The 22,923-nt window shown below is 38.8% G+C and overlaps 2 protein-coding genes across 2 annotated transcripts; one reads left to right on the top strand and one right to left on the bottom strand.

Moving 5' to 3' along the window:
- Positions 1-42: 42 nt before the first annotated feature.
- Positions 43-19,441, top strand: zswim7 (zinc finger, SWIM-type containing 7). Its single transcript, XM_087807611.1, has 6 exons — positions 43-115; positions 1,584-1,605; positions 4,275-4,377; positions 6,372-6,476; positions 8,755-8,888; positions 18,356-19,441. The coding sequence occupies exons 1-5, from the start codon at positions 43-45 to the stop codon at positions 8,869-8,871; spliced, it is 420 nt and encodes a 139-aa protein (XP_087663737.1). The 3' UTR covers positions 8,872-8,888; positions 18,356-19,441.
- Positions 10,365-21,403, bottom strand: adora2b (adenosine A2b receptor). Its single transcript, XM_087807610.1, has 2 exons — positions 20,090-21,403; positions 10,365-13,795 (listed from the first exon to the last, which is right to left on the bottom strand). Exons 1-2 carry the CDS (start codon positions 20,716-20,718, stop codon positions 13,090-13,092), a joined length of 1,335 nt encoding a protein of 444 aa, XP_087663736.1. The 5' UTR covers positions 20,719-21,403; the 3' UTR covers positions 10,365-13,089.
- Positions 21,404-22,923: the final 1,520 nt, after the last annotated feature.

The following is a 22,923-nucleotide window of genomic DNA, read 5'->3' as shown; positions in this document are numbered from 1 at the left end:
TATTGCGCATGCGTGCTACAGTAGTACGCGGGAACATGAAAGATGTCAGTCCTCCCCGCCATAGCAGAACAACTCTTCACTGACATTCACAAAACATTCCAGGAAACCTCTCAAAGTAAGAACTATTTAGAAAAGACTCCATTTAACTTCTCGAAGAGTTGCTTTAAGCAGAACTTAAGCCTCTTTTCTGAGGTTCTTCTAAGAAAGTGTCGATAAATCCCCAAGAATATATAAATATGATATAAATTCTGCTTCTCTATGATGCCAGAGGTTTTATACACCCTCCAAAATTACAACTATATTTTCTAGTACCTCTGTTCTGGCATGGAGGAGTAGTATTGTTTTAATTTAATTATTATTATTGCTAATATATATATTTTTTAAAGAAATACTAACATAAAAGAAGATGCACTTGAATTCCCTACAGGAAAAATAAAAAATCCACAGAAAATAAAGTAATATGTTATATACATATATATAAATTACACATTTCTTTAGGTAAACAATGTATTATTTGCTTTTTTACTTTGAATTTATTTAATACTTTCCTTTCGCAAAGGAAAACAATTTATATTTGAAATGCATTTCTTAATTTAGATTTGTGAGTGTATTTGCTGAGGATGATGGTTTATAACAGAAGCAGGAAATTACATTTCCTCAGGGGCCACTTTATATATACTGTGACGAAAGGAACAACGCTTGTCATTATGCCACGACCTTTGAATAAGTTAAATTAGCTACAATTGATATTTTCATTTATATATAATTATTTGACTTTCTTTTATTGTCATGGCACAGAAAACACAGCAGTGAAACTGGCAACAAAATTTCCTTGCTTGGCAAGCGTTAAAAACACAGCAGAGTGAATGTTTATTTAAAAAGTATAAATATAAATATTAATAAGTTAAAAATAGTGCAATATAATATAAACAGAATTAATAAATAACGTTTTAAATATTGCATATAATAATTAATGTATATAAAAGTATGAATAAGTTACAAATAGTGCAATATATTTAAATAGAATAAATACATAATATTTTAAATAGTGCTAGCTAGCTAAGGCAGGTTTTTATATGAATTAAAAATAAATAAATATATTTAATTTACTTTGAAATTATTGTGACATTTTATAGTTTTTAATGTTTAGATAAATAATAATAACAATAAATGTTATTTAGCTATCTATGCTCATTATTTTTATCGTTGTGTTGATTGTACAGGATATGTCTTTTAATTTGAAATGTACAGGTCAATGAATTATTCCTATTAATAAAAACTTGTAAATCTAATACATTTTGGATTATTTTATCTTCAACAAATCGAAATATATAGATATAAGTTGGATAAATGTTTTGATATATTTAATTCCATTTTGTTCAAAATAATAAATGTATTTGTATTCGGTTTTTTCCTTCTATTTATATATTTCATAGTAAGCATAAGTGGAGGTCTCACAGGAGTATAATATTCTTTTTCTTCCTCTGATGTTAAACTTGTTTTTTTTCCAATATATAGCCACAATTGGAGTGAATGTATTGTGTTAATGTACAACTTTCTAATTATAATAATTTCTCTTTCAGTCCCCGATGAGCTCCTGATCGCGTAAGTTCTGCTCGACGATCATCGATTCTATCCTCATGTTTCTCTGTGTTGTTCCTGAACTTCTCCTGACCCCCGACACTCGCTCGCACAATAGCATGAGGTTGATACGATTACGAGACGACACCCTGCTTTCTATTTTTACCGTCCCAAGTTATTGCATCACGGCCCTGAATTATTATGGTCTTGGCACCGCATCCTGCCTGCCCCGAGGTCGGGAACTTTATCTAACATGTCTAATGCTAATGGGGGAGCGGGCGATACTTGGACAGAATAAATATATGTTCTTTCAAACTGTCAATCATGCCTGTGCTTTGGGAACCGGCAGGCAAACCAAAGGGGAATAATATATATCATGGGAACGGAATCATGGCTGCACAATAATATACGAACGAATGATGGACATTTCTAGATAATACCAATGTTTCAGACGGGAGAGAGATTATTAATCCACATGGAGTCTACTGACTCCTTCAAGAAACATCTTAAGACATTTTTATTTGTTCAGGCTTTTTCATTGATTTTCTGGAACTCCTGTTGTGTTATCAGTTTTATCTTTACCTTTAAAGTATATATTTTATTGAGTATTGTTTTGATTGTTTAAGCGCTTTGTGACCCTGGTCTGGAAAAGCGCTATATAAATAAAAATTACTTACTTACTTACTTACATTAAGGCAAATTTAAATGTAAACTGATTGAACTGGACACTTGGTTGTAACTTTATATCCCACAATGAACTTTAATATTGTTGTTCTCTATAATCCACCTTCTCATAATGTGTCCTTTTATGATAAATGGAGTCAGACAGTCAAACAGTTTGAGGTTTATAAAGAGACTCTATGGTATGATTACTTCAATATCGACTGGTCGGAAAAAGTATGAAGACAAAAATTACAACAATAATTTAACAGTCAATTAAACTATGAACAAAATATTAAAGGATCTACTAGGATCACCAGGCAGAGACAAAGACCTGAGCACATTACAAGGACTTACAATCTCGTCACAGGACTCTCTGACCACCACGGTTAGAAAACTGACTAAAAAGAGATTAAAATATTGTGGATGATGACATTAAAAAATTGGTTATTCACAGATCCCAAACTTTCCAGTTTGAAAAAGAGATAAAGAACGTAAATTGGGAACACATCACAGCCATACAGGATGTAGATGAATTCTGTAATTCACCGACAGCAGTGATTACAGGGTTAATAGAACAATTTATGAAGCAAATAAAATGCAAACAAAATGAAAATATTCTTCCACGGCTAAATAATGACTTAAAAAAACGAATCAAGATGCGAGACAAGAAATCATTAAAGTTAAAAATAACCGCTGACTTCTTAACTCATAAAAGTTTAATAAATAAAGTGGTACAAGAAAAGCAAAAACATCCTATTATACACAACTTATTGGAAATGCAAGAGGCAACAATAATTCCCTTTGGGAAAATATTTAGATCATTTGACGAATAAAAAAACTAAACACAAACGTATTGTAGATAAAAACTACTGACAGCACCACTATGGCAAACAAGTTCAATTCGTATTTTGTACTCTTGGTAGAAGAATTGACAAAGGATTTTGTGATAAGCCTAATTTATCCAGTAATTCCAGCCTCTGCTGATGCTTTCCGTATCAAAACAGTTGATGAAACAGAAGTGGGACGAATCATTGCAAAATGATCTAATTAAAAATCAAATGACATGTATAACATTAATAGTTATTTTCTTTAAAACTATAGTAGTTTGCTGGTTAAACCACTAACACATGTTGTCAATCTGTCCATAAGAACAAGTACATTTCCCTCTGATTGGAAAAAGAGGCCAATATTTAAAGCAGGACCAAAGGATTCCATGTGTAATTATTGGCACATATCAGTTCTGGCTCTACTATCAAAAGTGATCGACAAGGCTACACATCTGGTTGAACATCTGGAAGCTAATCAGCTTCTCCACGCGCAGTAATTTTGGTTTTCTATCCGGGTACTCGACGGAAATGGCAAACCGCCGCTTCCTTGAGAACACGAAAAAAGGCCCTGGATCGGGGTCAGGTGGTTGAAGCGGTATTTTTAGATCTAAAAATTCGATACAGAAAGTCACAGCCTGCTTTTATCAAAATGACCATCTTTCAACATCTCCACTGAGGCCTTGGGCTGGTTTGCTTCATATCTTCATCACAGAGAACAGTGAGTTAGAATTTCACAAGTCAAATCCCCTTAAGAACTTAAGACTGTATCTGAGTTTAAAATGTTTACCTCAGGGTTAAAGGCCTGGTTGAAAACAAATCAAATATGTACCCAGTTGTAGCACTGTGTATGTAAATAATTTTTGATTGTGCTGTAAATATTTTACAATAGTTTTGTACTATAGACTTTTATTGTGTATTTGTAAATATTGTAAAAAGTTCCAACCAGGGGCAGGAGTTGAAAATGACCACAAGCTATAAATTCTTTATGCATCGAATCAACTGCAAACTTGTATTATAACTATGTCGACTGCATCGTCCCTGATGAATAAATGAATGATTAAATAAATAAACGTTGTGATGAAGTTCCTACAGTGTCGTCAAAAGATACATGTTGTAAAAGCGATGAACCGTAGCTACATTATAGTTCTGTCGTAGCTGCCACTGAACTTTAAATGTCTTACATTCTCCTTCATGTGTTCCAAGGCTCAAGTTTATTTTCGGTCCTTGTGCCCTCCAAGCTCTGGACCTGGTGGACCACAGCTCGGTCACATGTCTGTCGTCACCGAGTGGACGTAGAGCTTTTCAGGTTCGTTTTCTCTCCATTCTCAACCCTTTTTTATTTTTTATTTTTTTTACACTGCAGACTGGTTTAATGCGAGCCTTACTTTCCTGGACATCTCCTACTAATAAAAACAAACAAAAATACTTGCAAAAACAAGAACTGTAATAATGAAGTTTAATGCTGAATCAGCAGGATTCTTGGGCTTGTGTCTCTGCAACAAGATGATCCAATATATCAATAACACTCTTCTCTACTTTACTTGTGTTTGGATTAAACTTGAATCATTTGTTTATTTCAAACATTAAATAAAATTCAAAAATAATTATATAGAAGTAAAACGTATGTGATCACTTTCTTATTTGTCTACTAATAAGTATATCATTTGAATTGTATTTACAATTAGTATTATCAAGTATTTGGTTATTATGTATAATTATTAGTGACACAATAGATACTATGATAATCAACACTTTAAACAAGAAAAATCATTCCTTTCAACGCAACGTAATAACTTGACGGAAATAACGTGTGAAGAGTCGCATGATAACATTAATTTGGAGAAATTTGTGTCTTAAAAAAAAGTTTTAATCAATAGAACAGAAAGTTAAATCATGTATTTTCTCTTTCTGTACCACAAACCATATTTCCACAGAAATGTTGATACATAAAGAGACAATTTAACTTTTTAATCATTCATCATGTGTTGGTTGAAAAGGTTTCTGTCGGGTCTGCTTGACGTTGATCAGGAAATTCTGCTGATTTATTGGATGTATCACTTATTGGTGTAACCTTTCCAGCTGTGTGTGTGTGTGTGTGTGTGTGTGTGTGTGTGTGTGTGTGATCCTGCCTTTCAAAGTCATGTGACTTCTGATGTTGCCACATGCCGTGTTCACAAGAGTTGCACCATGAGCTGTGGTCATAATGTACATTCCATGGACGCTAGTACAGGAAAAAACACTATTCTTCTTCTTTCTCTGTCAACTTCTCTCTGCCTCATCCCCGATGGTTTCTCCATGAAGACAGAGTTCCTTTGTCTCGTAGATTATTGATCACATTAACACATTAGATGTCTTCCCTTCTGTAGGTCACTGGTCTGGATGTTCATTTTTTAAAGCTGCTAATGGAACTTGTTCTGCTCTTCAGGAGTCATTAGTTCAGGTGTCAGAGACTTCCTGGGCTAATGTTCTAGTGTGTGGCAAACTAAGTTCTGCTCGGACAAATCATTCACAGTCACCGCGTTTCTTTTCTTTCGCCGAGCCTGGTGGGTTCTATCAACGGGAGTAATGATGGATAATAACTCACTCAGATGGAGTCTATATAAAATGATCCGGCTTGCAAATTTATATTTGTTTATTTCAATCTGGTCTTTTTCATCAGTTTTCAGTTTATCTGCAATTAATATATATTTGCAACATACACAGTTCATTGTTTGTATACATCTTGCACTTGGAATTGTATTATTTTCGTGTTTAATCAAACAAGATTTGTGTAGATAATTGAAAGAAGAAGAAGAACAACAATCCCCCTTTCTCCCCCTTTTTTTTATAGAATGTAATTAAATTCTATTTAAAGCGTCAAATCATAACAAAGTTATCTCAAGACACTTAACAATTGAAATACCATTATATATGACAAAAGAAAAGCAGGTCCTAGTGAATTACAATGATTGACAGGAGAGGAAAAAATGGCAGAAACCTCAAGCAGAACCAGACTCGGTGTGAATGAAATTTCGCTGAACAGAATATTTACTTCCCAATTTATTTAAGATATATATATATATATTTTTAATAATGCTACTCAATACTGACTTTGTTTGTGTCATGTGATCATGGTTGTGTCATGTGATCAATAACAGTGGTTGTGTTGTGTTGTGTTGTGCTGTAATGTGTGTGTATATAAAACTAGAAATCAAGCAAATGTGATTTCCGGTGGGACTTCCATCCCGTGTGCGAGCGGTCATGATGATGTTTGCCTTTTAACAACCCGTTTTGTATCTAAACAAACATCACCTTCCACAGGTAACTGGAGCGTCTGGACATCTGTACACCTGCTTCGTCTCCTGCCACTATTGTCCGTGTCCAGCCTTCGCTTACACTGTGCTGCGCAGGAATCAGAATCTTTTGGTGAGTCTGGAATACATGGAATCTTCTTAAGAAAAACTTAAGGAGAAGATTCCCTTTTTAGTTGAATGTTTCAGTTTTTGAATCTAAGAATTCATTTTATTTTTATGGTTTTTTAAGCATTTTAAGCATTTTACAATTATTTTCACTGCTTTATATTTCACTCATAACATTTTTATAGTTGCCTTAGAAAGTTAGAAGCAGCTCTGGAGACATATTTCTTATTTAACTTTTTTCAATTAATCAATTTAATTTTTTTATTCCAAGTTTCACTTTTCGTATTGCGTATTGTATAGTATTTTAATTTAATTTGTTTAAAAAAAAACTGTTTGAAAAGAACTTCCCCAAAGTTTAGACAATTTCCAGCCCATTTGTTTGTCCTTTTTAATATATATAACCAATATGTACCTTCTTTTAGCCTTAAGTAAAGTCTTACTAGCTCGAGGGAAGTTGGAGTATCTCAAATCATGATTTCTTGTGTTTGGTCATTTCCAAATCTTAATTATTTCATGTCCAAAGAGTAGTTTCCCTAAAACTACACTTGTTTATAGATACATTTAAAAGTCTGCTAGTTAAGTTTTTATCTTTACACACGTTGGCTCATGTTTCTTGTTCACCTTCTAACAAGGAGGACATTTGATATCTGCAGTGTACAGATGCCCTGTAGGGGGAGCCACTTTGCTTTCGCCCCTACTCTAAATTCCTGGAGTTACCCTTGTCGTGTGACCTCATTTCCTCTGCCTATCAATACAACCAAAATTCTCATCAAGCTTCCTTCCGACAAATCCTCGAGATAAAACTTCAACCACAGAGACGATAATGTCGTCTACACTTCCTGCAACAACTGATCATGCAAAACCCCAAAAACGAGCATCAGCTTAAGAAAGCACTATTGAAAAATATAATCTAGATTTGTGACAGAACCAGATACTTACCTTATTCCTCCAGGAAACCCAAAGCTAACTTAAAAATAGGTCCTAACCAAAAATCCCAAACTAAAAAAAATCTATGTAAGAAATAAGAAAAAATCTTTTTCAACTGATTCCTGAAGTAAGGTATAGTGGGATCGCAGGTTGCCTGGAGAACAATCAGCTCAGACTTTGTCTCGGAATCAAATAGACCTTCAAACCACCAGTCCACGCCAAGGACTATTAACAACTGTTAGGGTCTTTGTTCTGATGAACCGACCCCCCCCCAGATCGATACCATGCGGTGGTAGAGAAGGACACAGACACATGAGTTTAAGGGAAAATGCCTGTTTAGTGAAATATGCAAAAGTCAGAGAAACGACTCACATGATCACGGATGCTTAGCAAGACAAAATCTATCGCAGAGATGTCTTCGAGTGCCAAGTGCAAAGTTTTTACGAAATGGCGGGTCTTTTTTAGTATGAATATTCAGGTAAAGGCCTCTAGTCATTTGTATTATTGGTCAGATACTCTAAACACTTGTCTTCTAAGATTTTTTTTGAGTTAAATAATGTAAGAATTATGGTTTATTAACAAGAATCCAACGATACGCATCACGATACAGGGGCAAAAAAACGATAAATTGTGATACTGTAGGAAAAAGAATGTATTTCTAGAATTGTCCGAGACTCCAAACTCCCTTCGTTTCGAAGCCAAAATCAATTCTAAAGGCTGCTGGAGTCGACTGTATCCTCTCGTCCTCAGTCATTCATCTGCTGTGGACGTAATCACCGCTGCCATCTAGCAGAAGTTTAACACTTTAAATATTTTCATGTTGATTGTAAATTGGAATTATTTGATTTGAAATACACTTAATCGAAATAAAAATCATTAAAATGATGAAAAAATAAAACGTGTTTTGAAACAGCCAGAAATAAAGTGCTATTGAATAAGCAATACATGATCTTCTCTGTTGTCTCTGACGGGGTTTTTATCTATTGCTGTTTGTTTGTTTTTGGAAGATTAATTCGAAGCTCTTGGGAGGAAGTTCTTTTTCATCAAAGACATGCAATCGTCTTGTGTCAAGCATCATGGGTCAGGTGATATTTGTGACCCGGCCTTGTGTTTTTACTCAAGCTCATGTTCAGCACTCTGGCCTCTTGCCTGGTCAGATAGTCTCTCCCTGGAGGATGATGCTAAATCGGTGTGAGAAACAGATCTGCAACAGACCGTGGAGACAGGAGATAGATGCGTCTCCACCAGAGAAAACAAACAACAAAAAACCTTGTTCAATCCCTGAAACCTGATAACATTTCTGCATTTAAAATATCTGGATTATCGTCACTCTTAAACCAGAGTCTGGTCTGTTGCAGTGCAAACACATCCTGGCGGTCTACCTGTGTCAGGCCATGGGAACGTGTCAGCAGGACAGCGTGTCAGACCAGCAGATGTCGGAGCTGCTCAGTCGTACCACGTGTGGACCTCCGTGACTACACGCCTCCAGGAGGTAAGTGAATATTTATATGTCTCCTCTCCTAGTAGAGATTGGAATTCGCTTGTAGAATTTGCAATCCTCCACTATCTGTACTAGTAAGATCTGGAATTCCAATCTGTACTAGTATGATCTTGTATTCCAATCTGTACTAGTAGGATCTGGAATTCCAATCTATACTAGTAGGATCTTGTATTCCAATCTGTACAAGTAGGATCTGGAATTCCAATCTATACTAGTAGGATCTTGTATTCCAATCTGTACTTGTAGGATCTGTAATTCCAATCTGTACTAGTAGGATCTGGAATTCCAATCTATACTAGTAGGATCTTGTATTCCAATCTGTACTAGTAGGATCTGGAATTCCAATCTGTACTTGTAGGATCTGGAATTCCAATCTGTACTAATAGGATCTGGAATTCCAATCTGTACTAGTAGGATCTGGAATTCCAATCTGTACTTGTAGGATCTGGAATTCCAATCTGTACTAGTAGGATCTGGAATTCCAATCTGTACTAGTAGGATCTGGAATTCCAATCTGTACTAGTAGGATCTGGAATTCCAATCTGTACTAGAAGGTTCTGGAATTCCAATCTGTTCTTGTAGGATCTGGAATTCCAATCTGTACTAGTAGGATGTGGAATTCCAATCTGTACTAGTAGGATCTGGAATTCCAATCTGTACTAGTAGGATCTGGAATTCCAATCTGTACTAATAGGATCTGGAATTCCAATCTGTACTAGTATGATCTGGAATTCCAATCTGTACTAGTAGGATCTGGAATTCCAATCTGTACTAGTAGGATCTGGAATTCCAATCTGTACTAGAAGGTTCTGGAATTCCAATCTGTACTTGTAGGATCTGGAATTCCAATCTGTACTAGTAGGATGTGGAATTCCAATCTGTACTAGTAGGATCTGGAATTCCAATCTGTACTAGTAGGATCTGGAATTCCAATCTGTACTAGTAGGATCTGGAATTCCAATCTGTACTAGAAGGTTCTGGAATTCCAATCTGTACTTGTAGGATCTGGAATTCCAATCTGTACTAGTAGGATGTGGAATTCCAATCTGTACTAGTAGGATCTGGAATTCCAATCTGTACTAGTAGGATCTGGAATTCCAATCTGTACTAATAGGATCTGGAATTCCAATCTGTACTAGTAGGATCTGGAATTCCAATCTGTACTAGTAGGATCTGGAATTCCAATCTGTACTAGTAGGATCTGGAATTCCAATCTGTACTAGAAGGTTCTGGAATTCCAATCTGTACTTGTAGGATCTGGAATTCCAATCTGTACTAGTAGGATGTGGAATTCCAATCTGTACTAGTAGGATCTGGAATCCTACTATTGGATCTGGAGTTCCAATCTGTACTAGTAGGATCTGGAATTACAATTTGTACTAGTAGGATTCCAGATCTTTCCATGACGTGATTCATGTGTGTCTGCTGCAGTCGCATCTTTAAACACATCCACAAAGACCGTTAATGTTGATGGAAACTTTTTTTTTTTATTGACAAAAACATTTCAGTCAAAATACACATTTTATCGATTTAAATAACAGTTAGTTTGTAGTCTGTGTTTACAGGCGAAAAAAAAAAAAGCAACTTGAGGAAGTTGGATTGATTAGTAGTGGCAGGAAAAGCACACAGGTGGACACCAGAGTACTTTAAAAATTGTAATACTTTGTTGGTTAACTCAACTTTATTCAAGAATATTTTACTTTTGATATTCTACCTGTCTGCAGTCTCAGACTCTTCAGTTATTGAATTATTTTAAACTTTTTTTTAAATGTAATTGTTATACTGCAATTTTGATGTCCTGGTAACTTATTTAATTTTAATATATTTATTGTATTTTATTTAATGATTTACATTTTATAATGTATCTACTCCACAAACACAAAGAACGCCTTTGTTGTTTTTACAATACTTCCAATTGATTTCATGTGGCCAAGAGCTTTCAACAACTAGTAAATTGTAGCTTTACTTAACCTTAACCACCAGTTATTCCTCAATCAAGCTGTTTTGTCTCGAGTCAGTGTCGACACATTTACTTTTCCTTCCTTTTTTCAGCCTCAGATGCAAAGATACTGACGTTTGGACCTGAAGTTTTTATGTCAAAACTAAACCATTGATTGTTACAACAGAGACTGACGTGGACATTCTTTCGAAACCATTTGAACTTTATGCAACAAAACACTTTTTTTCACGAGCTATGACATCAAGGCTAACACTCGTGTTGACACAAAACCAAGATGTAACCACTAACAAGGTTGGGAGCGACATCGAGATTTATCGATGGTACGTTTGTGTCTCGTGATCAACCTGAGATATCTTGGGAGGCTGAGATCCACCAGTTCGGGCTCCACAGATGCATCTTTGTGGATGATTTAAAAACGCCAACAATACATATCGTTTCTCTTTTTCGTTTCTACGTCTTAAAAAACGCCAAAACTTGATTGTTAACAACAGTATTTTAAACTATAACCGCCAGACAGACCGCTATATAGCATTTTTTTTGAAAAGACAAATATATTAGTATTTGACATGACGGTAACATTCTAGTGTACTACAATACTGACACAGTCATAGTAGTAGCAGCCCTTGAGGTGAGGCAAGTAGAACTAGGCACGTGAAAGAGGAAAAGACCCTTGAGTACGAAACAAAGATTTTCAAAGAGTAACATCAGTGCAACATACATGTTGACACCAGCACACGGCTAATACATGTACTCATAATAAATCGTTGTACTTATAAAGCAGGTTTATGACGATCGGTAATCACAAGGTGCTTTATATGACAATCAGAAATTAAACGTTTGTCCACATTTAAAGTTCTTTATCCAAAGCACGAGACTAAAGTGATAAACAACCAGAGAGAGATTTTCTTCACTTGTTTCACGCTCGATTGCAGAAGGAATGTTGATGATGTGTGACTCAGAAGTGTCTTTCTTACAGAAGATTGAAGATGTTATTACATTTTTAACTCGATTCAAATGACACACGATACAAAAACATAATCTTTTCAGACAAACACAAGCACAGGACTCATGATGTGTTGCTATTAGGGCTGCACGATAATATGTGCGATATTCGATATTGGTGTTTTTCCACCTAAAAATGTGGCAGCTGTGCGCAAGGTCGAGTACTGGAGGGAAGGTCCGGGGGTGTAGATAAGGAAAACAAGGCGATATTTCCCTTCTATGCCAATGATCGGAGAAAAATATCACTTATAACGCTCAGTTTCGCGGGACTTGCATCGGTTTCCCGCGAAACCGAGCGACATCAGAGAGGAGCCGCCGGCGCATCGCGATATCACCAAATCAATAATAAATCCATCTCTTTGTACACGCACACATAACAGTTTATAAATGACCTGATGCTAACAACTTAGCTCATTAGCATACGGCGAAGACGGACAGGTTTACACTTGTTTGGAAGTTCCACGATCTTATAAAAAGGCTGAAAACAACTGAAACGAGGTGAAAAGTTCTTACAAGATGTTGCTTTAACAAAGGGGGTTGAAACGGATGCGTGACTGGATCACTCGTGTTTGAGTAGTAAGTTACTAAGTTAATAAGTTAGCCTTACTTCCGTGTATATACTGAGCCACGCTAAGTCAGCGCGCCGGCAAGGCGCGTCGCCATAGCAACCGAGGTCTTGCAAGCTGCGCCGCACAGCTCACAGACAGACAAAACGTAAACAACAACAAGACATAGAAGTATAAATTGACAACTTTACAGAACGTGACACTGATTGGTCAAAGTGCACATTTAAGAAATGCTTCATTTATACAATAAAATATGATAAATTATCGCACACGTTTTCGATATGGATACGCACGTGCCAATATTATATATATATATATCTACATTTTTCCGATATATCGTGCAGCCCTAGTTGTTAGTATTCTTGGAGGGAGGATGCTTTACTCAAGTGTCCGATTAGGCTTTTTTTTTCTGTTTGTTTAGTTTTTTTGCATCAAACGCAGCTGAAAAAAAAAAACGCGAGTAACTTTTCCTCCTGCTGTTGAGTTTCAAAATAAATGTTTTGACTTGAAGCAGGATTAAACAAACCCTCGGTTCTCGACTCCAAATCCTTCCAGATCCAAAGAGAGACTCTCGCTGCTCACTGTCAATAAATAAAGATCTGGCGAAAAAGGTTTCTCATAAATACTCGGTAAACATCAGTGAATCCAGACGCGAGCTCCGGCTCTACAGCAGCGGGTCGACGGTCGTGTGAATGCTGTCCTTCTTCCGCTGGCTGCCGCCGGAGCTCAGGTACCACTCGTCCCGGCGGCACGTGAAGTTCTGGGCCAGGATCTTGCGGAAGGTGTTCCTGAAGTCCTGGATGCGGTAGGCGTAGATGACGGGGTTGACGGCGGAGTTGGCGTGCGACAGCAGGATGGCCACATACATGACCACGTCCGGCGTGCACAGCTGGTAGAAGAGCGTCAGGCAGTTGATGATGTGGACGGGGAGCCAGCACACGGCGAAGAGGCCCACGATGATGGAGAGCGACTTGGCGGCGCGGATCTCTCGCTGCAGGGTGCCGTGGTGGCTGTCGGAGCCGTGGCCCCCGCACTTGAGCTCGATCTGCCGCAGCTGCTTCCGGGCCACGGTGAAGATCTTCAGGTAGATGCCCAGCATGATGAGCAGCGGCAGCAGCACGCACACGAAGAAGTTAAAGTAGACCATGTAGTGCATGTCCACCACCTTCTCGAAGAAGCAGCCAAGCACGCAGCTGGGCGCCGGGGCGGTGTCGGTGCCGTTGTTGTCGTCCGCCTCGGAGCGGTTGCCCCGGCACGCCTCGTACTTCCTGTTCCAGCCGAAGAAGGGGATGAGCCCGATGACGAAAGATAAGATCCATAACGCGGCGATGATCTCTCGGGCCGTTTTCTCCCGCATCAGCTCTTTGTACCTGCAGAGAGCAAACCGGAATAATCAGGATGAGTCGGCAGGTGTTTGGACGTCTTCAAAATATAAAAAATTGATTGATTTGATTGATTTAAGCATTGAATTCCATTTAAATAATTGAATTCATTTTTTTTTTATATATATATATTGAAAGGTTCAATAATTGAATTGTTAAACAATTTAATATTTTCTAAATTCATCTTGTTTGATATTCTTATTTCAATGATTCAAACTTTTATTTTCTAAATTCAATACATTTCCCACGGATTCTTAAAATGTTAAAAAGTTAAAGGCTTTGAAATTATGAATCTAAAAATATGGCTTTTGACTGGTATTGAAAAATATAAAAATAGTTTCATGCCATTTCTTAAAAAAATGTTTTTAAAGATTGTCTTAATGACTTAAACTCTGGAAAGTGTTTTTCTCTGAACCAAAAAGTCATGTTTGACTTTATGTAATGAATGCAAAAAGTCTTGATTTTAACTGAACTATTTAAATTCCATATAAAATGTACAATAGAGTCACCAGACGGTACTGAACGAGTACGGAGTTGAGTCACGTGATCGTCTGAACTACAATACATTACTTGATTAAAAGACATTGAGTTAAGAATGTATTTTTGAGTTATTGGAATATCAAAAATGTTAAAATTGTTATTGGAAAATATAGATTTATTTCAATGATTCAATAAAAACAAATTCAAACTTTTAACATAGAAAATGATTAAATTCAATCATTCAATAATAAAATAAAAATGCTTAATGCACTGATGTTACTTTCCTCACTGCTGAGAACAAAGCTACACGAGCACAGACACAGGAAACATCTTCAACAGACGTGTGAAGAGCTTCAGACGCTCGTGTCGACCAACGATCACAATAATGTCGTCTGTCGCGTGACGAGAGCCTCGGGCGGAATCACACTTTTGACTTTGACACTTGATTCACACACGCTGACTACACACACACACTGACTACACACACATACTGACTACACACACACGCTGACTACACACACACACTGACTACACACACACACTGACTACACACACACACTGACTACACACACACGCTGACTACACACACACGCTGACTACACACACACACTGACTACACACACACGCTGACTACACACACACACTGACTACACACACACACTGACTACACACACACACTGACTACACACACACACTGACTACACACCCATGCTGACTACACACACACACTGACTACACACACACACTGACTACACACACACGCTGACTACACACACACACTGACTACACACACACACTGACTACACACACACACTGACTACACACACACACTGACTACACACCCATGCTGACTACACACACACACTGACTACACACACACTGACTACACACACACACTGACTACACACACACACTGACTACACACACACACTGACTACACACACACACTGACTACACACACACGCTGACTACACACACACTGACTACACACACACACTGACTACACACACACACTGACTACACACACACACTGACTACACACCCATGCTGACTACACACACACACTGACTACACACACACTGACTACACACACACACTGACTACACACACACACTGACTACACACACACGCTGACTACACACACACACTGACTACACACACACACTGACTACACACACACGCTGACTACACACACACTGACTACACACACACACTGACTACACACACACACTGACTACACACACACACTGACTACACACCCATACTGACTACACACACACTGACTACACACACACTGACTACACACACACACTGACTACACACCCAGTGACTACACACACACACACACTGACTACACACCCACACTGACTACACACCCACACTGACTACACACATACACTGACTACACACCCACACTGACTACACACATACACTGACTACACACACACACTCAAACACAGATGAAGGTGACAGACAGCTTTCATCTCTGCTCCTCACTTAATATATTATATTACATTATTTGTTCCTGTCACAGCTTTTCACACGAACAATCAGTAGAACCAGAACCAGAACCACGAAATGTTCTTATAACTCGACATGTCTTTTTTAAGAAAAAGTGAATCATTTTTTTTATTGTGACCTTGATCACGATGCAGATTCAGGTTCTTCCAAAAACTCACTTTTAAACGCACCCGGCAGTGATTCTCGACGGACGGTCATGACTTTTACTTTGGCAAGGAAATAATCTGCTTTTATTTTGAAGGTACAGCACTTAATGTAAATAGAAGGGTGTGCAGACTATTTTCACTCAGTAGGTGGAGATGATGCTCATTTTACCAGTTAGTTTGTGGATCTATTGTCGAGTTTGAATGATGAAAATGTACTAAATAAAATCCGAATTAAAAACAAGAATTAGAAAAAAATAAGGCACCTTTATTTTTTTCCTTGAATATAATGTAATATTCTAAATGTGTTATTTATCTTGGTTGTCAACACAAAAAACAAACCAAGGACGTCTAAGTTATTTTTTCAGATGAAAGTAAAGGTTTATTTTTTTCGTCTCTAGCGCTAGAGAAAAATGGTCGTGTAACTATAAACAAAAAAGGGAACTAGGTGATGGTTCATATTTACCTAGTTATATTTCAACATGTGAGCAAATATGTTCATCTTTTTAATATAGTGAGTTGTGTTTGCTTAACGTTACACACTCTCTCAACACACTCTCCATGCTGCTTGATATCGTTCACGCTAGTTTGTCAACAATGTGAGATGTTTTGATAATATCACCGAAAAACATCAAGTGGATTTTCCTCTTTAAAATGAAACTGCATTGTTCATGACATTTAAAAAATTCTCCTGATAAATATGTTAAAATCTTGACGTTTTTTTAAAATTTATATTAGCTAAAAAAAAGAGCTAGCCTAGAGCTAGCAAAACATCAACGACAGATAAGAATTGAGTTTATGAATAGTCTACGAACAAAGAGAACGGCTTAAAAAGCTGATATTTCAGCGTCAAAGCGTAAGAAAATAATGCAAATTGTGTTTGTCTTTGTTCTTGACACTTACGTTGTCATTGTTAGAGGAGAGACAGCAATGCTAACGATGCTAAGCTAACGACAACAGCAACGTATCAAGTTTTTCTTTCATTAAATGTATTTAATATTGTATTTGTTTTCTACTAGAGACAGACTTCAGTTCTACTATTCAGTTTGCTGTTGCTCTCACTGTGCGTCCTCGCACAATAAACACTGATCCGTTATTGTGTTGTTTAATTGATTATCGTAACACAAAACCCTCGATTCCTCGCTAATCTAATCGCAGATGCCTCACAGGAAGTGTTTGCCCGTGGGTTCGCTCATGAAGCCCGTGAGCGTCCGTGAGTGAGTCCAGGTCTGCGCCGCAATAATGACAATAATCCAAACAGTCGTGTGTCCTTGATCACCGTCCACTGCCGCACGCCAAATATTTCACGTGGGTCGCGCCACACACGCAGGCGAGCTGCCTCGTGGATTAGGAGTGACATGAGTACATTGTCCTGGCATCCATCTTTGTTTTCCTTTTCTTTTTTTTTCCACCCCATCCATCCGTTCTTTTTCTCTCTGTGTGCGGGTGCACAACTCAACCATAACACACACAAACACACAAAGCGCTGACGGCAGCCTCTCAAATGTCCGACACCGTCACAGCGGCTCCGCTTTAACGGACGGACAAACTGAGGGTGTCGGTACGATTCCGCTTCTGACTTAGATTATATACACAATTTATCGTTACAAAACTTTAATAAACTTGGCAACTGAGGGTTTGTATCGATACGTTTGTATCATGATACAGAACCAAATATACAATATATTTTGATTCTGTAGTAACAAGGTACACAACATGTATAGTATTGTCGACTACTTGACTCTGGTATTGTAGTATTTACAGACCACACGATTCCTGACGAAGTCGTAACTGCTTTCATTTGGTTTGAAACCAAAATATGTCCAAACATCAGCTTTAAAAGCTGCTGGAGTCAAGTGTATCCTCTCGTCCTCAGTCATCCCCTTATTGACTGCTGCTATCTAGTGGCCGGAAGTTTAATTGCAACACAAAAAAAATGATAAACGCTGTGAATATTTGCACGTACATTGTGTTTTTTTTCTTAAAAGATTATTAATTTAAATTTTATACAAAAAAAATATTGCGAAATCGAAGTGGATCAACACTTTCTTACACTTTAATGGCAACACAAAGAACAAACCTCTATCGTGCCCACACATACTACACAACTGTTCAAGTGTGTAACAGTTGTTTTAAACCCCGGGCAGCGGCGGCAGAGCGGGGGGTTGAGTTACGGGGTGAAAACACAAACATGGTGGCGAGCGTTGCCTCTTCCTCTCGGGGGAATTTCAAACATCTGCCTGTGGTCTTTCACTTTTAACTGAAACCATCTGGGGAAACACTTTTATCACAAATACTATATGTGTGGGTGTCATTTACAGAAAGACAGGTATGTGTGTGTGTATGTGTGTGTGTGTGTGTGTGTGTGCCTCCTCTCACTCTCGCTTTATCTCCACTTTCACAGATCCATCAGTTGTGGTTGCGTCTCTGCTGACGTACGATGACGACAACCCTGCCTGACGCTCACCGCCGCGACCTTTTCGTCTAATGGACACACAGCCGGTATCGATCGGAGGCTTCGTGGTTCTTTCATGACCTGTTGCTGGAGATTCTCAAGTGCCTCGTGATTAACGTTCTTCAAGGAACTTAGAAAGTCCCTTGATATACCGCGGTGGACTTTCCGTGGTCTTGTAGTTTTTATTTCATTCTAGTACCACATAAAATATAAATATATATATATATATATATATATATATATATATATATATATAGTTCACTTAGTTACAAACAGTTAATTAAAACAGTAAATAAATTCATTATTATTTCATTATAATAATGGGAGGCACTAGTAACCACAGCCACTTTACTTATGGTGCCACCAAAACGATGAACTCCCATGATGCACATTTCTACAAACTACTCTATTTAGTGATGGCTGATGACAATACTGATTTTTTTCTATGTATGTGTTGCTATGTCAAGTTGTGATTGGTCTGCTGGGCGGCAAAGCATTACAAGAGCTGTTCAAGTCACCATGACTGAGAGGGATAGTGCACTGTTGAGTTTGCAATTTAAAATAAATGCTGTAAATTAAAAAATCTGACTTGAATTATTCATAATTTCATTATAATTATGTAGGTTATTAAGAGTGTGTTTATGGTGTGTGAAAGTGGAAAATGTGACAATTTGGGGAAGGTTTATAAAGAGCGCACGGAAGGAATTATAAGGCATTAAATTTAATTGTGGGAAAGAAAACGCGATGAACGAGGGACCGTATACCTCTGCCAAGGACGTCATGTATCTGTCATTAAAATAAAAAATGACGTTCTCAGGTGAAGGAACAAAGGGTGAAAGTTTCAAAACTCACTTGTATGGCCTCTACGCTGTTCTATGCTGTGGTGTGTTGGGGTGGGAATGTGTCCAAGAGGAGTGTCAACAGGTTGGACAGAAGCTCTGTGGTTGGCATGAAGCTGGACTCACTGGTGACAGTTGCTGAGAGGAGATCACTGGACAAACTACTGTCCATCATGGATGATGACAGTCATCCTCTCAGCACTGTCATCAGTGAGCAGAGAAGCAGATGGAGAACGAATGCTCCTCCCATGATGCAACACTAATAGACTAATGGACTCATTCATTCCTCGGGCTATTGAATTGTACGAGTTTGGGGGCAGGAGTGGAGTAAAAGTATCATGATGTTCTGTTCTATGTTAATCTTTGTATCCTTTGTCTTTGTTATTTTTCTTTGATCTACGTTCTTTATTTTTAGACTAAGATTGTATCATCTTGTTCTTTATCTTTGTTCTTGTTCTTATTTTTATTTATTTTTTTATGAAAAATTGCTGTATTGCCGTGGCTAATTGGAAAAAAACAAACTATTTCCCGAAAGAAGACCTCCTGAGGGATGAATAAAGTTCTACCTAACCTACGCGCTGCTGGTAAGAAACTCTGAAGTGCAATAAAAGTGGAAGATTTTTAAAACAACGCGTCATGAAATGTAACGACTAAAATAAAACTGTGGTGACTCCGGTGTGTTGTGGTTGCTGGTTCCACTCTGGAATGCGGGAACAACTTCTGCTGGTGCAGATGTTTAGACCAGTAGGTCACAAGTTCACTTTCCTTGTGAAAGGAACCTCATGCAGAAGAACAGGAAGGGTCTGGTCTCAAGTTACCAAGACTGAGGAGGTTCAGGTCTTACCTCAGGGGGATCTTGATGGCCAAGTATCTGTCGATGGCGATGGCCAGCAGGCTGAAGATGGAGCTCTGGGTGAGGACCAGGACGAAGCAGCAGAGGAAGAGACACCCATAGAAGTCCAGCTCGATGCCCACGCTGATGGTGATGGCGAAGGGGATGGCGAGACACCCCACCAGGACGTCCGCCACGGCCAGGGACACCAGGAAGTAGTTGGTGGCGTTCTTCAGGGTGCTGTTGATGGCCACGGACCAGCAGACCAGGACGTTCCCGGAGATGGAGAGGACCGCGATCACCACCTCGACCACGATGTAGGCGGTCTGCAGCTCCGTGTAGCGGGACGCGGACCCCCGAGGGTCGACCCCCGCCGCCGCGGCGGACAGACTCTCCAGTCGAGACCTGTCCCCGCACGTGTTCATCTGGAGGGGGTTCAGTAGACCAGCCCGTCTACGCTGGAGGTGAAGATCCAACTTCCACTCATGGCTGAGGTTCGGCTGCGGAGCGTCAGCTTCAGACCCACATGTTGGGGGGGAAAGAAAAAAAACGTCTTTCACGCCGAGACCACGCCCCGAACACACACACACACTCGCGCGCACACACTTTTTTTTTTCCCACGCCCGGACACTCGCACACATTTGTCCGATCGATCACGAGTCCAAAGTGGTCGAACTCGCACGAGTTTTTCCTGAGCGCGCCGCGCGTAAATACGCGTCACAGAGACACGCGCGCCTCCATCTTTCCAAACTTTTTGACCAACTGTGAATGTTTTTCAAATGTGTTTATTTAACATTTAAATATGTAGATGTTCTTGTTAATAAATAAATAAACACATCATTACCCCTCGAACAACTTTTCTTTTTTTAAGCCATTTTCTCGGACATTTTACATCTTACTTACGTTATAAACATTTAAAAATGTGCCTCAAATGATCTAAAACGCGTTTTATTTCTGTTAAGAAACATGTTTTATTTGATCCACAGATTCAAAGACGAATTTCTTTCTTTTTAATGCTTGAATTTCTTCCTATTCAACCCCGTACGCGGGCCATCTGCGGACCCTTTTCTGTATTTATGTGGCCCTCATAAGGTCAAAGATCATGTAGAAACTAACAATTGTATCTAGTTATTTGTTTCCTGTTATTCTTTACTAGTCTTTTAATATAATTATTAGGTTTTTTGTTTGAGGACTTTAGTCATTTTTGTCACTAAATATTGCCCAATAAATATAAAATATCAAACCATAAATATATTTGAATATCAAACCATGTAGGTAAGGTAAGGTAGAACTTAACTGATCTCTCAGGAGGTCTCCTTCGGGAAATTGTTTTTTTTTCCAATTAGCCACAGCAATACAGCAATTTTTCATAAAAAAATTAATCAAAAATAAAATAAGAACAAGAACAAAGAGTAATAAAGAGAAAGAACAAGATGATGAAATCTAAGTCTAAAAATAAAGAACGTTGATCAAAGAAAAACAACAAAGACAAAGGATAAAGAAGATTAACATAGAACAGAACATCCAGATACTTTCACTGCACTCCTGCCCCCGAACTCAGAATTATACAAACTTATAGCCCGAGGCATGAATGAGTCCCTGAGTCTATTAGTGTTGCATCATGGGAGGAGCATTCGTGCTCCATCTGCTTCTCTGTTCACTGATGACAGTGTTGAGACACACTGTCATCAGTGAGTCCAGCTTCATGCCAAGCCTTTCTGATCAGTCTGTTCAACCTGTTGACACTCCTCTTGGACACATTCCCACCCCAACACACCACAGCATAGAACAGGACACTGGCCACCACAGACTGGTAGAACATGCAGAGGAGTTTCCTGTCTACTCTGAACTTTCTTATATACATGGTCTGTGTTGCAGGACCAGTTTACTGTCCATCCACACACCGAGGTACTTATAGTTGTCAACTATCTCCACCTCGTCGGCTCTGATGGACACTGGATGTGGCTTTGTCCTGGACCTCCTGAAGTCCAAGACCAGCTCCTTGGTCTTTGAGGTGTTCAGCTGCAAGTGGTTCCTCTCACTCCAGTCCACAAAGTCACGTATCAGACTCCTATACTCGTCTTCGCTGTTGTCCCTGATGCATCCAACAATAGCAGTGTCGTCAGCAGAACTTCTGGACGAGACTCAGCTCTGAGTTGTAGCAGAAGTCTGAAGTGTAGATGGTGAAGAGGAGAGGGGCCAGTACTGTCAGCCTGACATACTGTGGTCGATCAGTGAGATAATCCGTAAACCAGGAGACCAGACCAGGGTCCACATGCATCTTAGTCAGTTTGTCCTGCAGCAGAGTGGGCTGGATAGTGTTGAAGGCACTAGAAAAGTCCAGGAACAGGATCCTCACTGAACCGCTTACTTTATCCAGGTGGATAGGTAGGTCCGATGCACTGCTGGCTGGTAGGCAAACTGCAGGGGGTCTTGCGCGTGCTGGACTTGTGGCCTGAGATGTTTGAGGACCAGCCGCTCCAGTGTCTTCATCAGCTGCGAAGTCAGTGCCACCGGTCTGTCATCGTTCAGCTCGCTCGGTCGGATCTTTTTCGGGACTGGAACGATACAGGAAGTCTTCCACGGGGTTGGTACTTTCCCCAGCCGTGGACTGGAGGTTGAAGACATGCTGGAGCGGCTTTGTATTTATATTTATATGTATTTATTTATGTATTTAGAAAGGGAGAAAAGGGGGCTTTTATTGAAACAAATAGAAAACGAATAAAAGTTTTAACCTGACGGCCCCTCACATCAGACACTGAATGAACTGTGGCCCCTGATGAAAATGTCATTGTTGTCCAAACTTGTACATTTTAAACAGTTATATTGATTAAAAAATGAGACTA

This window comes from Callionymus lyra, chromosome 14 (genome assembly GCF_982586985.1).
Source record: "Callionymus lyra chromosome 14, fCalLyr1.hap1.1, whole genome shotgun sequence".
Lineage (NCBI taxonomy): Eukaryota > Metazoa > Chordata > Actinopteri > Syngnathiformes > Callionymidae > Callionymus > Callionymus lyra.
Note: the sequence above shows the minus strand (reverse complement) of the source record. Positions and strands in the feature narration are given on the sequence as shown.